General features: G+C 38.8%; 1 protein-coding gene across 1 annotated transcript; it reads left to right on the forward strand.

Annotated features, from left to right (window-relative positions):
* The first annotated feature begins 2,807 nt into the window (after positions 1-2,807).
* LOC105989553 (olfactory receptor 2A5-like) lies at positions 2,808-3,740 on the forward strand. The gene has a single exon (XM_013021658.1). The coding sequence runs from the start codon at positions 2,808-2,810 to the stop codon at positions 3,738-3,740; it is 933 nt and encodes a 310-aa protein (XP_012877112.1).
* Positions 3,741-16,573: the final 12,833 nt, after the last annotated feature.

Raw genomic sequence — 16,573 nt, forward strand, 5'->3', positions numbered from 1 at the left:
GGTTCACTGTGTCCAATCCCATTCCTTCAAACGGTCCTCACACGAATAAACTGGCAGTCATTGTGATCATGTTATTTAGTCACATTATGTAACCATTTACAATGAAGTCTATGCTCTGTCACAGCACACAGGGACCTCTAAACCCCTCTCCAGCATCTTTCTTTTGTGGTGTTTCTTTTTACATCTTAAGGCACAAGTCAGCATGACCTAGTCACCACAGGCTGATCCATCTCACACCTAGGCCTTCTAGTCACAGGAGGCCTTTCCTTATGACTCTGCCATATCATTCTCAGGCATACAGCTGACGGAGAGTAAATCAACATACAGGAAAGGTATCAGCCTACTCATGTGTATTCACAGTAGCCGAACTGTGGAATCAGCTCAGATATCCAACCACTGATGAATGTATAAAGCAACTATGATACACATGTGCATATAAACAACATGAAATATTACTTAACAATAAAGAAAAATGAAATCATGTCATTGGCTGGAAAATAGGTACAACTGGAGATGATTATGTTGTCAAAAATAAACTAAGGTCAAAAAGCCAAATACTGTATGTTCCTCTCATTTATGGACTAGGGAGCTAAAATGATGACGATGATGATGAACTGTGTGGAAGGAAAACATGAGGAATTGGAAGGAGAAGCAAGGAGGACTGAAAGATGTTGTAACAAACCCTTCAAACGCTGTTTGTAAAGGGAGAGACAAAGGAGGAATGTGACCATGGTAGATGGGCTGAAAGTATGCCACAAGCACAAATTGGAAATACTGTAATCAAGCCTCCTTATATTTCAAGTGGACACTTCTATAAAAAGTAATTAGTAAAGAAGTGTTTTGTTTTTGGTTGTGTGTTATGATCTATCAACATCTGAACCATGGGGATTTGAAGCCATTATCCCGTAGGCCGATGGTCTGCTCCTCTGAGATCCACACCATCTATCTTAGGAAGAAGGTGAATCCCCAGACCCACCACCATCCAAATGCTCAGGAAGTCTGACTCATACTGTGCTCCCACAAGTCTGTCCATTTGCAAGAGTTTCATGTGTGTGGCTCCTGCTGGGCATTACAGTAGTCCTTGGCAGATCTTTTTCTTCTGTGCATTTGTCCCCAGGGCCCAATGAAAGAGAGACAGAATAATAAACACTATTTCTTTTCTTCTGTTAGGTGGGGATTCTGCCTATTGTGTATCCTTGTCCCCTGGGGACACTCAGATGTCTGAGGAGGTTGGGGGGGGGCTTGGAGGAGAGACCCAGACATAAAACCTGCTCTGTTGGTATTCCCACTGAGCCAGCCCCATCCCTGAATGAGCCTGAGGCAGGCAAGCAGCAAGGACTCAACACCTGAAGGTCCCTTTGTCAGAAGCCTCTGGGAGCAGGGAGGCCACCCCTGGTTCTGATGAGTATTTTCCTCTAGATCTGGTGATATTTCTCTCTCTTTCTCTCTCTCTTTTTGTCAGTTGTGGGGCCTGAACTCTGGGCCTGGGAGCTGTCCCTCAGCACTTCAGCTTAAGGCAAGTGCTCTACCACTTGAGCCACAGCACCACTTTTGGCTTTTTCCATCTTTGTGGTGCTGAGGAATCGAACTCAGGGCCACCTTGCCAGTCCCTGGTGATATTCCTGAGACAAGTTTAGGGTGGTACCACAGGGAATGAAAGGTCTTTTTCCTCCAAAAATTTATGATGGTTTAGAGAAGCTGGGCCTGGAGGAAAGAAGGCTCCATAAGTCAATACACCGAATACGAAGCTCAGGTGAAGTTATGGGCAAAGGGGTTGGTGTCTGCAGACATAGAGTCATGACTGCCCACTGATGCTGCCTCATTCACCATTTAATATTTGGATACACTGTGGAAGATCTGGGTTTTACATTTCCATCATTCTTATAGCTGTGTAGTTGGTAGAATAGCAGCCAGACAACTTTATACCAAAGTTGAAAGAGGTGATTAGAATACAGGATGTACCCTTCCAATATTGTTTCTAAATTAATGCTTTTTATCCATTGATTGTGCTATCAACCCACCCAACCACGCGTCTGTTCATTCATCATATTGGGTTCTGTCTAAATGCGTATGGGTCTCTTTTTAAGAAACAAGATTAATGGTGTCACTTTTGCTTATGCTTACAGAGGCAATAAAAGTTCAATTTTTCCAAGGTAACATCAGGAACTAAAATTTTTAATATTATCTTCATTTATTAATGTCTCAAAACTAATAAACACTGAGGGAAACATTAACTAATGTTACAGGTGTCAATTTAATTCTCTCTACCCTCCATACCGCTCTTCCTCTTTCTTCCCTCTTTCCTTCCTTCCATTCTATAATTATTCTTTGATCATGTATCACGTGTATATAATGTGCAGCCTACTGCCATGATACAGTAAGAGGAAGCCAAATAATGAAGAGAGCTTAGTAACAGAATGTGAAAACAATAAATTAACAAAAAATAGTGTGTGTGATATATGGCAGTGTTCCCATCTCAAAAATGATGTACTTAGTTATTCTGAAAAACAAACTACATATCATGATAGTAAAAATGTAAATCTTGAAATCCAACGTAAGTAAGTAAAATTCGATAGAAATAAACATAGCATATGACAGGACTTATATAGGCAGGGAATGAAAACCTTTCTGCCTTACTGGGGATTCAATGATGTGTCAGGACTCTGAAGTGATTGCTGACTGAAGCACTCCACCGTGCACAATCCAGGCCTTCCAGCTCCTATACAATCTAATCCATCTCTTCTTTGGCTTCGCAGCACACATTGCAGTGTCACAGCAGTGACCAACGCAGGTCCTGTCACGAGGGCATGACTGAGAATCAGACATGGGTCCCAGAGTTTGTTCTTCTGGGATTTCCAGTCAGCACCAGGACAAAGCTTTTCCTCTTTGGCCTCTTCTCGCTGTGCTACATCTTCACTCTGTTTGGGAATGGCATCATCCTGGGGCTGATCTGGCTGGATCTTAAGCTTCACAGCCCCATGTACTTCTTCCTCTCACACCTGGCCCTTGTTGATATTTCATATGCATCCAACAATGTCCCCAAGATGTTGGCAAACCTTCTGAACAAGAGAGAAACAATTTCCTTTGCTCCGTGCATAATGCAGACCTTTCTGTACCTGGCTTTTGCTCATGCTGAGTGTCTCATGCTGGTGGTGATGTCCTATGATCGGTACGTGGCCATCTGCCATCCCCTGCAATACTCTACCATCATGAGCTGGAGAGTGTGTACCACTCTGGCTGTCACTTCCTGGACTTGGGCCTTCCTCCTGGCTCTGGTCCATGTCATTCTCATCGTGAGGCTGCCCTTCTGCGGGCCTCATGAAATCAACCACTTCTTCTGTGAAATCCTCTCAGTGCTCAAGCTGGCCTGTGCTGACATCAGGCTCAATCTCTTGGTCATCTTTGCAGCCTGTGTGTTCATCCTGGTGGGTCCCCTGTGCCTGGTGCTGGTCTCCTACACGCGCATCCTGTTGGCCATCCTGCGGATCGGGTCAGGGGAAGGCCGCAGGAAGGCCTTCTCCACCTGCTCCTCCCACCTCTGCGTGGTGGGGCTCTTCTTTGGCAGCGCCATGGTCATGTACATGGCCCCCAAGTCCAGCCACCCCGAGGAACAGCAGAAGATCCTTTCACTGTTCTACAGCCTTTTCAACCCCATGCTGAATCCCCTGATCTACAGCCTGAGGAATGCTGAGGTCAAAGGGGCCCTAAAAAGGGTGGTGTGGAAGCAGAGATCAAGGTGAACCCATGTCTGGGAGAAGTCTTGAAGGGAGAAGATGTGTTCTCTATGAGAATTGCAATGGGCATAAAATGGCTGGACAGTTCCATTTCTTTGATTTATGATGTCCTGAATGTTTATTGAATAGATTCTGTTTATAAATGCAGAGTACTGATCAGGCAACAAAGCAGAAAGTGAAAAAATCACAGACAGCACAGGCCATAGAACTCAGAAGGTAGCAAAGAATTAAGAGCTATGAATTCACTTAATATAATTTTTTCCAAGTCTTTCCATTTCCTAACAAATGGGGCAATAAGTTAAGTAAGCCAGGCCCAAAGAAACATAGGTCCCATGGTTTCCCTTATCTGCAATAACTAGTATATGTCTGAGACAAGCAGAAATGGTCAGATAAGTTGATGTTAAGCGAAATGAACCCCAAGATTAGGACTCAAATGATTTTTTCTTTCTTGCTATTGTGTCTAACATATTTATAAGATATTTCTTTGTTGCTTTGTATGTCCCTCTTCCACAGTATAACCCCTGTTTTCACTGTATTTGATGTTGGTATAATTTGTGGAGGGGAAGGGAGAAAACAAGTTGTTTAAATAGGGATACAGGTGGATCCATTGCATCAGTGAGATGTACAAGATGGTATGTCGAAAATGAACTATACATCTTTGGCGTGGGGGGTGGGTGGAGGGGAGGTGGGGAGGCATGGGAAGGGAGGGTAAGGGGAAACAAAGGAGGAGGCAACAATGCTTGATAAGAAATGCACTCATTACCTTGTCCATGTAATTGTAACCCCTCTGTACAGCATTTTCACAAGAAAAAAGAAAATAAAAGAAAGAAAAAAACTATGAATTCCTCAAAGGTGCTATTCATTCTTGGTGTGAGCTTTAAAATGCTTGAGAAAGAAAAGGGCAAAAAGACAAAGCTTCTTTAGAAGGGGAATATTGTCAAGAAGAGAATCATATCTATTAGATAACTTGTCAACTATAGATGAAAGTTATCTATGATTTCTATAGATAACGATTATTAACTTGAGCAGGAGAGGTTACTAATAATTCTTTCTCTATTTCAGTAGGAAAAGTTTAGTCCTGGAGCTCAATAATGCCAATTTCCAGACAATTAGGCCAAAGTTTGGAAGACACAAAAAAATGGTGAGATTTATGGCTTCGTTGATCTTTGTGGGATGGTTATTATCATTTCAAGTGAAAGTAGAAGTCTTTCCTCAGTGCCCCGCGTGCAGCCAGGGTCCCAGAGAGCACCTCTATCCGCAGGTCGTCTGTTCTATCACATGGTCTCATCGCTGGGTGTTTTCTCAAGGTGACAACCTTCCTCATTGCGACCCTTGGTGCTGTTCTCAATGTCAAACCGTGCCCACAATCTAGTCTATTTCCTGAGGAGAAGGCAGCTCATGACTGGCCTGAGAGGGCTCAGCTAGCCTCTCAGGAAAATAAAGGGATTCAAATACCTTCTGAGAACAGGCACGCTCCTTGCAATCAGGATCTGGGACTGAAGGGCAGATAAACAATGTGCACCCAAGCCAGGCATTGCTCTAGCAACACAGGCAGCTTCCGGCTCTCAGTGCAGAGCTCTTCATTAGGCTAACTAGCACTATGAGGGCATGATCATAAACCATTCATATCAGATTCACATCCGCCAGGTGAAGGAGAGCTGGAGGAGAACTGGGTCTATAGAATGACCCTCGGGTTCCGTTTCTGAAGCTGCCAAGCAAAACAGCCCCGAATTTCAACAACTAGGATATAAATTCACTTTTGATGATGTTCATTGTGTGCCTTCAGGAAGGAGCAGACTAATGAATGCTTCCTACCTGCATGTTTCAAATGTGTAAAGAGATTTTTTTAAGGCATAGAGATTATTTTCAATGGCTCAGGAATTCAGAAGAAAAAGAAGTCAGAAAACAACAGATGGAGCCTTAAAATAGAAGTCACGGAGCCACGTACTGATGACTCACAACTGTGATCCTAGCTACTCAGGAGGCTGAGAACTGAGGAATGCAGTTCAAAGCCAGCCTGGGTAGGAAAGTCCATGAGACTTTTATCTCCTATTAAACACCAGAAAACCAGAAGTGGCGCCGTGACTCAAGTGGCTGAGCACTAGCTTTGAGCAAAAATGCTTAGGGAAAGTACAAAGACCCCAAGTTTAAACATCATGACTGACAAAGACAAAAATAAAAATGATAAAAAGATCAATCAAATACCTTAAAATTTAAACATACAGTTCCTGAAATAAGACTGGATTTCCTGAAAGAGGAAAAAAAGTCATCAGATAGGCTAAATTCTGGACCAAGACCATTAGGAGGAAAATTTACAAAATAACAATGGAAGTATACAGTTTACAAAAAATGCAACAGTGAACAGCCTAGATGGAGCAAAGTATGTTTTAAGTCTCCCACAGGTGAAACTCTGTAGACAGAAAAATTAGTTTATTACTTTCTAGTTGGTTGGTATATACACAAAGTCACTAATTTAATGAATTATGCCTGACTTTTCTATATTTGAGTATGAGAATAAATTTGATCAAAGAATACATGAAACATTTATTCCACAAAGGCATCCTCAGATTGTCTCTGAAATTATAGCAGGTCAGTTCATTTCTTTGTCAAGAGGAAGAGAAAATAGTTGTAGTAGTCACAGCTTGCCCTTTCCCACTGATGCTCAAAATCACAAGAAATTAAAGAGTAGACATTGTTTCCTGCGGAGAACATTCCTTCCTTGCTTGTTCTCTCTAGTTAATTTCCACAAAATAACAAGCCCCATTGGGATATTTTACCCACTTTCTTGGCTCCAGGATATTTTGTTCCCATAGCTCCTATGAGTCTGGTTTTACTTTGTGAATCCTATTCCTAGTGGAGACACGATAAATATATCTATGCATACACAAGGAATGTCCGGATTAGGTAGCACATAAACCTAAGTCAACGTTAGAAAAGGTGAGAGAATTATATATGAGTTCTCTCTTCTTTAAATATCAGTTCATCTATTTGAAGCCATAATAAATCAGAGCTGCTGGACCCTTTAGTGTGTGAAGGGGTCCTGCCCTGGAAATCATTCCATTCCTCTTCAATCTGTGTTCATAGACTCCAGAGTGACTGGTGAACGGCAGCTGCATCTTGTCATGAGTTAGCCTTTGTGGAAAGCCCTAAGAAGAAACTCTCCTCTTCCCAGGAAGGGAGCAGGTGGTCATTTGTGTGATGGATTTTTTTCCATATTGATAAGTGATTGGGCTAAGCATAAAATAACAGGGACTCTTATGACAGAAATCCATTCTCAATTGAGTTTTGCTTCCGTGGATCTTCTTGGAAGAGAAAAGTTTCAACACCAATTAACAGCTACTTGATAGAGCATTACCCAGCTCATAACTGAAACTTCTCATTTTCAGTTGTAAGTCTCAAGTTTTTCTTTTTAAACAATTGACTCTTTATTTATTATACAATTTCAGACAGACTGCAATAAAAGAACACTATTCAAAATTCAATCATCATTGCCTGTTAATGCCAGAGGACTGCTTTTCATAGACCTAGGTTACTTTAATAATCTTTGAAATAAAATTTATTTTGATGCAATGTGTGTTGAATTCTTGTTTAAATTCTAAAATGGAATAGATGTTTAAGAGATCCAACTATAAAAGTTTCTACCACCTCATGAAATTAGATAGAGATTTCATAAAATAATGGACCTGATCAACTGGGAAATGAATTTATGTGAAAAAATGTCCTGCAGGTTTATTTTTGATGTGCCTCTTATTTTATAAAAGGAATCTGTGAGAATTCAAATAGCTGTGAGACTTTTTCACATGAGTGTTTTATGTGACACCAATAGGAAATGTCTAATTTACATTTTGCTGAAGTATGAAGCAGAATGTAGTCTATAGGTTTAACAAATACCTACAGATCTTCTCTTCTGTGTTATAGCCACGTGATGATAAGAAGCCTGTAAACCAAGAGCCATCTGTCCTTCTACTTAATTTTATTGTGCTGTTATCATATACAATTCAGAAATACCATTTCTATCTTACTGCCAAATATTACAAGAACGTTGAAGTGAAATGAATTATCACAGCTCTCTACATGTATGCAAACTAGGTCTAATAATTGGAAGGTTCTTTACACAGGAAGTTATCATGTATGTTTCTACATAGATATATTTAATTCCATGTTCAACCCTCTGATTTAAATCTGATATATGTTACTAATAAATGATATAAGGTATTTGTTGTCATATCACATTATTGATATATATGTAGGTGTACATATATTGAATATATAAAAATGCTTGGCAACGTCCAAGTGTAGGCTGAATATTAGGTGTATGTGTAAATATAAAATATAAAGTATAGAGTAGAAGAGAGTCATATTACAAAAAGCTACAGCAATCTATAGTTCTCTAAACAATTCAAGTTTACACTATCAACAAGAGTCACAATTCTCACAAATAATTCTGTGTGTGTGTGTGTGCGTGTGCGTGTGCGTGTGTGTGTGTGTGTGTGTGTGTGTGTGTGTTGTGGAGCTTGAATTCTGGGTCTGGGCGCTGTTCCTGAGCTCTTCTGCTCAAGGCTAGCAGTCTACCACTTTGAGCCACAGCACCACATCCAGTTTTCTGGTGGTTAATTGGAGATGAGAATTCCACAGACTTTCCTGCCCCGACTGGCTTTGAAATGTCATCCTCAGATTTCAGCCTTCTGAGTAGCTAGGATTACAGGTGTGAGCCAGTGGCACCTAGCTATAAATCATATATTTTTTATTGTGAAAATACCATACAGAGGGGTTACAATTACATGGGCATGATAATGAGTACATTTCTTATCAAGCATTGTTGCCTCTGCCTTTGTTTCCCCTTCCCATCCCTTCCCATACCCTGCCCCTGCCCTCCCACCAGATCCCTCCCCTCACCAAAGTTGTAAAGTTCGTTTTTCAACATAACAACTTGTACATCTCATTGTTGTAATGGGTCCACCCGTATCCCTAGTTAAACGATTTGTTTTTCCCTTCCCCTCCACAAATTATACCAACATCAAATACAGTGAAAGCAGGGGTTATACCGTGGGGGAGGGACATACAAAGCAACAAACCCAACATTATACTTAATGGTGAAAAACTAAAGCCATTTCCTCTTAACTCAGGAACGAGACAAGGTTGTCCACGCTCTCCACTGCTCTTCAATCTAGTATTAGAATGCCTAGCTACAGCAATAAGACAAGATGCAAACATAAAGGGGATCCAAATAGGGAAAGAAGAAGTAAAACTCTCCCTCTTTGCAGATGACATAATTTTGTATTTAAAGAAACCCATGGACTCGACTCCCAAATTACTCAAGCTGATTCAAAACTTTGGCAAAGTAGCAGGGTATAAAATTAACCCTCAAAAATCAATGGCTTTTCTGTATGCCAACAATGAGAAAACATGGCTGAAATCAGGAAAGCAACTCCATTTGTAATAACCCCACAAAAAATAAAATACCTAGGAATTAACTTAACCAAAGAAGTGAAGGACCTCTATGATGAAAACCTGAAAAAAGAAATCAAAACAGAACTTAGAAGGTGACAAAAACTCCCATGCTCCTGGATTGGAAAGATCAACATCATAAAAATGGCAATACTTCCCAAGGCTATCTACAAATTCAGTGCGATACCTATCAAAATTCCAACCTCATTCTTCAAGGAAATAGAAGAGGCAATCCAAAAATTCATATGGAACAATAAAAGACCCTGTATAGCAAAAACGATCCTTAACAGAAAAAAACAGCGCTGGAGAAATATCAATACCAAATTTCAAACTCTTCTACAAAGCCATAGTAATCAATAGCTTGGTACTGGCACAAGAACAGACCTCAGGACCAACGGAATAGAATTGAAAACCCAGAAATGAATCTAAAGACCTATAGCTGTTTATGAGTACATTTCTTTTTTTTGTCGGTCGTGGGGCTTGAACTCTGGGCCTGGGCGCTGTCCCTCAGCTCTTCAGCTCAAGGCGAGCGCTCTACCACTTGAGCTACAGCGCCACTTCCGGTTTTCTGGTGGTTTATTGGAGATAGGAGTCTCACAGTCTCTCCTGCCCGGGCTGGCTTTGAACCGCGATCCTCAGATCTCAGCCTCCTGAGTAGCTAGGATTACAGGCGTGAGCCACCAGCGCCCGGCTTTATGAGTACATTTCTTATCGAGCATTGTTGCCTCCTCGTTTGTTTCCCCTTCCAATCCCTTCCCATCTCTGCCCCCCCCCCACCTTGTGCCAAAGTTGTAAAGTTCTTTTTTCGACATAACGTCTTGTACATGTCATTGTTGCAGTGGGTCCGCCTGTATCCCTATTTAAACGATTTGTTTTTCCCCTTACCCTCCACAAATTATAACAACATCAAATACAGTGAAAGCAGGGATTATGCTGTGGGAGAGGGACATTCAAAGCAACAAAGAAATATCTTATAAATATATTAGAAACAATCTCAAGAAAGAAAAACCATTTGAATCCTTATCTTAAGGTGGCCCAGTGGCGTAAATCATATTTTGATGCTATAGATTCTAAGAAATTGTGCAGGAAGGATGACTGCCATGCCCTTGTCTTCCTTCTTGGTCTCACACAAGACATATCACACAGAAAACACTTTTCATGTGTGGATTTATGTTTACTGCAATGCAGGAATACAGATGAGCAAACGTTTGGTGTAATCACAAAAGCCTGAAAAAGGTGTCCCCTACGATGAAGATCATTTAAAGATCAATATGTTGGTCCTGGATGTATATTGAATCGATTTTGTTTATAAATGCAGAGTGCTGGTCAGGAGTGAGCCAATGCCACCTGGCTTAAATTCACTTTTGAGCACATTCATTGTGTGCCTTTGGGAATGGACAAACTACTAAACACTTCCTAATTGTGTGTTTCAAACCTGTGAAGAGTTGTTTGGGATCCTACAATCACTGTGTTTAACATGGTCTGAGATTTCATCTCCTCCAATTCCTGCTCCATCTAGGAGAATGCGCTCAGTGCATCCTTTTCACCTTCTGGAAATGGACAAAGTCCCCACCCCCCCTTCTCCCTCTCTAGCCTTTGAGGGTAGCTATGTCCAGTTTTGGAATCATATTTGCTCTAGCAGCTGAGGGTTTTTTTTTGTCCATATCTATTAAAGAGATTGGTCTATAATGCTTTTCTTTTGTTGTGTACCTCTCTGCCTTACACAAAGAATTTGGTAAAGTTCCTTCTATCTCTATCTTATGGACAAATTCAGAGAGAGTTTTAGTGCTGGTTCTTCTTTAAATGTCTGATAGAATTTAGCATTGATTCCATCAGGTGCTGGTTCTCTTCATTAATATTTATTAATGTTCAGTGCCCTTATTTTGTCTCTTCTGACTGATTTTAATTTAATCTCCTTTATCATCTGAGTGTAGCTATTCCTGCCTGCTTTCCAAGCCTATTTGCCGGGTAATTTCTTTTGTAACCTTTCATCTTAAGCAAATGTTTGTAATGTCAGTGAGATGTTCTTCTTATTGACAACAAACGTTCAGGTCATGCTTCTTAATCCAAGTCACTGTTCTAAGTCTTTTGATTGAAAACCGGAGATCATTAATATTCAGTGCTATTGAGAGGCATGCAGCAATTCCTGTGGTTGTGTTGTTTTTATAGTGTTCCTTTTGCTTCTCTGTTCATCTAGTTGGATATCCTATCCTATGTTGATGGTTACATTTATCTTCCTGTTAGGTGTGCAGGATTCCAATGAGTATCTTTAGAAGTGTTGGTTAATAGTCATAAATTGTTTCAGTTTTGTTACTATGGTAGGATTTTATCTGTAGCTTAATTATGAATGATAGCTTTGCTGAGGAGGTTGATCTAGATAAGCAGTTGTTTACTTGGATTTCTTCAAAAACATTTTTGCATGATGTCCTTACTTTTAAGGTTTCTGGTCATAAATTTGCTGTTATTATGATGGGAATACCACTAATGTGATTTAGATTTTCTCTTTCAACTTTCAGTATCTTTCCTTGTTAAAATTTAATATTTTACCTATGATATGTCTTGGCTTGATTCTTTTCTAATATTTTCTATCAGCTGTTCTAAAGGCCTCCTGTAATAGAATGATTGCTTCTGTCTTAACATTTGTGAAAAATTTTCTTGTTATTGTATTGAAAATAGTTTTCTATTTTTTTTAGCTTATATCTCTTCCCTTTGGTCTATGCCCATTATTTTTACGTTTGGTCTTTTAGTAATGTGACAGAAGTGTGTTTTGTCCACTTATACTTCTCATTTTTTTCTCAGATTATTTGCTGATTTTAATAAGTCTTTTTCCTGAGTCTGATATTTGGTCTTTAGTTTGATCTATTCTACTGGAGACACTTTTACAGAGTTTATTAGTTGACTTACTGAGATTTTAACTCCTGATTTCAGGAAAAGAAGCATTTAGTCTTTATCCTTATTGGATTTCTTGTTCATATTCTCTATTGGCATCCTTACTTTGCTCAGTTGTTTGTATTCTCTTTGAGTTCTTTTGACTATTTGCATCCTCTGTGAATTCATTCTATCTTTCTTCAGTACATAAACTATTTATTAACAGAAAAGGCCTGCAGACTCATTTCTTCTTGGACACACTCATAGTAAAACATGGCATCTAGTGGTCTTGGTAGAAGCTATCTATCTAAATGCTACTAAATTGATCTTAGAATAAAGGCGATTAAAGATTGGTCTTTAAAACTAAAATTAGCAGGGGGAAAAGTTTAAATGACGTTAGTTAGAAAGTATAGCAGGCATCCTCATGCCATAAACTATCTCATAAATTTATGAGAACAACAGAATAAAAGTAAGATTTATAATTTCAAAGTCACAGTAAATTTAAGATTGACAGTAGAGAGAGAACTTTCTTTCTGCAGACATTTCCTTTAGTTTCAATTTCCTTGTGACAGAACTGAATCAAATGGCCACTGAATCCTTAAACCACACACTGACAGAGAAGATGAAATTAATGGTTGGCTTAGATTCCTGATGGTTTAATCCTCTGTGGTTCAGAGTGAAGGCCACTTTTTCTGATAGCTTTAAGCATTAATCCCTTTAGAAAATCTGGAGAGGATCAGCAAGGAAGTGGGTAATAGTTAGAGTGCAGTCAATTGGCTTATCTCCCTAGTGGCTCAAGTGTACAAGCTAGCCTCCTGAAACCCTCAAATGAAGTAAAACTTTCTAGGGGGCAAAGTTTGCCACTCTTCAGTATCAGAAATCCAACTAACACTCAAGATATGATTCTGTTTAAAACCATAATGACTACAGTCTCTATGTATAATGAAAACTTCTTAGCTTCCTTTAAGAGCCATATTTTATATAAGTAAAAAGAGATTAGGGAATTAGAATAATAAACATTATTGAGTGGATATGTTGTCTGCTATATTTAAGCATATTTGCATATTTGTTTGCTATATTTAAACATATTTGCATATTTGCATAGTTTCAAAAAGCCTGAGTAGTATCAAACTGTTTTTCATTTCACTTTGGAGGTTTTTCTGTTTTAAATTGTATTGGGTTTTGAACTAAGGACCTCATGCTTGTAGGAAAGGAAGTCTACTACTTAAGCTACACTTCTACCTCTATTAGCTACATTTATTTCTTGAGATAGGATCTTGTATTTACTTCCAGGCCTGGACTGAAATCCTTCCCACACAGCTGAGATGAAAAACAAATTCTGCGATATCCAGCATTTTTGGGGAGATGAGAAGTATTTTATTCTTTTTGCTTTGACTGGCCTCAAAGAATGATACTACACATGTCAGCCTTTAAATACCAAGGATTACAAGCATGAGTCACTTCACCTGGCTATCAAACAAGTATTAAGACTATATTAAAACATAGCTATATCTTTCCAGTCTTATCTGTTATCGAATTAACCAATTTAATACAAGATATAGGAACTGGCAGTATGGCTCAAACCGTAAAGAACCTGCCTTGAACAAAATAAGTCAAGTGAGAATGAGTTCAAGACCCAATACAATAAAACTATTAAAAGAGTAAATGTAAAACTAAGAAATAAAATATATAGTTACCAAAATAAACTGAATTTCCTTTAACAGAATAGACTCAGCAAATAGGCCAAATTCTAATTTGAGAACACTAGGAGGGAAATTTGTGGAATAGAGTTTGAACAATATGCAACAGAGTAATTTAAGAAAAGCAAATTTCAAAAACACTTGGTATTAGACTCAGATACAAGACCTATTTATCTGGTAGTAATGGAGGAAGCAGGAAGAAAATAGGACACACCTGTTGAGATGTGTTCTCCTGGTTGAAGAACATCAGAATCCTCAAAACAAGGGTACTCTGAATATCAAGCCACATAAAAAGTGAAGAGAGGATAGCAAGGCAGTCTTGAGACTCAAAATTGAAGGAAATAGGGGTGTCTCTCCCCTACTAGCCCTGGCATGGGAGCAGGAGGAGAACAGACTTCCTCTCTCTTCGTCAGCTGTGTCCCTGGTGTATCTCCATGACATAAACAGTATCTAATCATTCTGGTGTATTATAAACATTAGATTAAAAAACACATGGAGGGGGCATTTCAATTCTCCAACACTGAGCAAAGGGAAAGGCCATTACAAAACCAGGAGGAAATTTTGGAGATGGTTGATGCTAGAAGTACAACATAACCTGGAGCATGTCAGCACTGGAATCCAGTTCCAAAGAATAGTATTTCACCAATATTTTCTTATACATTACTTTCTAGACAGGAAGAACGTATTAACTAGAATGCTCACAGCTGCAAATGATAAAGACTCACTGATTGCCTTCTCCTTTCTCTTCTTGGATTCTTTTAGGGCCTTGGGGGTAAATCTCTACAAGCTTTCTATTCCCCTTCTGCCGCTCCAGGTTTCATACTGTTGCAGAACTCCCACAAGACACGTGAGGCCTCCTGAACACTGTTTCCTTGCAATTCTGTGTGCCTGTATCCTGAGTTGGACTGCTGACTTCTTCACATCATCTTCTTTCTTTCTGGCTTCATGAGCATGAAAAAATACACAAGAGAAATGCAATGTTGAAAGGAGCCATGAGCAGTGTTCTTATTATTACTTGAATTATTTTATCTTCTTTAACCCACCATCAAAATTCTACCTCAGAGGAGTTCCAAAAAAGAAAGGAAAAAGAGGAAGAAATGATTCAAGACCTGTGAAGGAAGCATTTTGTCCCAGAAGCTACCCAATATTAAAAGCATACTTAGACTTAGCTGTAGTTCTAGTCACGAGTGGTATTTAGAAAACTCTATTTCACAATTGATCATCCTCAGTAAAAGGTTCTTCACTACAGATGAAGCTATGGGTGTGTGTAATAGTTATTTTCACTAGAATATGAAATACGAATCAAAAGCAATATCCCTAAGAAATCTACAACATCCCACAGGTGATGTTTTGCTGTAATTATTTCCAAGTTAAATGTAAAAATAGACAAATGATTTTCTATCCACAGTAGGCTGTGTTAAGTGTCATTAAGTTGTCCTCAGCACAAGAAAGAAAATTGTGCTAATTATGCAAATCTGATTGAATATGCATAAATTATCCTTAGATCTTTCCAGATATAAAAAAATGAAATTTATTTTCTCTTATCCATTTCTTTGTAGGAAAGATGACTAATAAAATATTGAACTCAAGAGTTATTTAAGGGTTGGGAAGGTGGCTCAGTGGTAGAGTGCTTGCCTTGTATGCATGAGACCTTGGGTTCAATTCCTCAGTACCACATAAGCAGAAAAAGCCAAAACCGGAAGTGGTGAAGTAGTGCTCAAGTGGTAGAGTGGTAGCCTTGAACTGAAGAGCTGAGGGACAGTGCCCAGGCCCAGAGTTCAGGCCCTACAATCGACAAAACAAAAGGGAAAAAAAGAGTTATTTAAGTAAAGAGCGATTCTTGCTAATTCTAAGTGTTTTGATCTATCACAGAGGAGACAGAATTTGGGATTTGTAATCATTGAGAAAATCTCCATGAATGCTTTGAAGAATTGGTGATACGTTTGAAACAAAATTGAAAAAAAAAGTTAAAATTGACCTGGAACAATATCTAGAATGAGAACTGAGAGTGGTATTTGAAAGTATTTGAGAGTTTCCTAGACAATAGAGAGGTCAGAGGAGTAAGCATCTATTAGTGATATAAATTTTTTATTAAAAAATAACACAGATTAGCCTCTTCTGGAATATACATTTTTCTTCTCTCCACAGTAGGTTAAAATATAGGTAAGATATCTAGGGAAAATTAAGAAGAAGACACAGAACTCTTGAGCTGCAAGAAATCCAATGACCAGGTCTTCTTGTGTAGATGTGCATTGGTTTAGGTCATTAAGTCTTGCTTACTTTGTTGCAGAAGTCATAGACAACAAATACAAATAAACAAAGATCATTTGTTTCCACTTTTGACCCCTGTGAGACTAGCAGTTTATCATTTGGTGAAATGATTGAGGTTTTTCTCTGAGGGCATTTTTAAACTAAAACATTATGAAGGACATAATTATATTTTATCTATATAGGTATGTGAGTTGATATTTACCATAGAACAAAATTAGCCCTGAGAATGTGTTAAAGATTTGCTTTCAGTTCATTATTGAAAGACTAGTATTTAGGAAGTCTTTTTTATAGGTTAGTATAAATAATATGCCTTATGAAAAGGAGTGGTATTTTATGAGAGCTAGTATAATAAGTAAATGTTTTGCATTTTTACCTTTTATTAAGAGTTTGAGTCAATTGTAGAAAGGTACATTTCTTATTGTTTGCCTTTGCTCACATGTGTTACAATATTGTATATTGTTTAGCCTCTGGGAAATTTCCATGAATGATCATAGGAGAATAAGAGTTAAAAATGGCAAAAGTGTCTAAAAATTATTTTGAAGCAGCATTAGC

The sequence above is a fragment of the Dipodomys ordii genome, unplaced genomic scaffold, assembly GCF_000151885.1.
Source record: "Dipodomys ordii isolate 6190 unplaced genomic scaffold, Dord_2.0 Scaffold56, whole genome shotgun sequence".
Lineage (NCBI taxonomy): Eukaryota > Metazoa > Chordata > Mammalia > Rodentia > Heteromyidae > Dipodomys > Dipodomys ordii.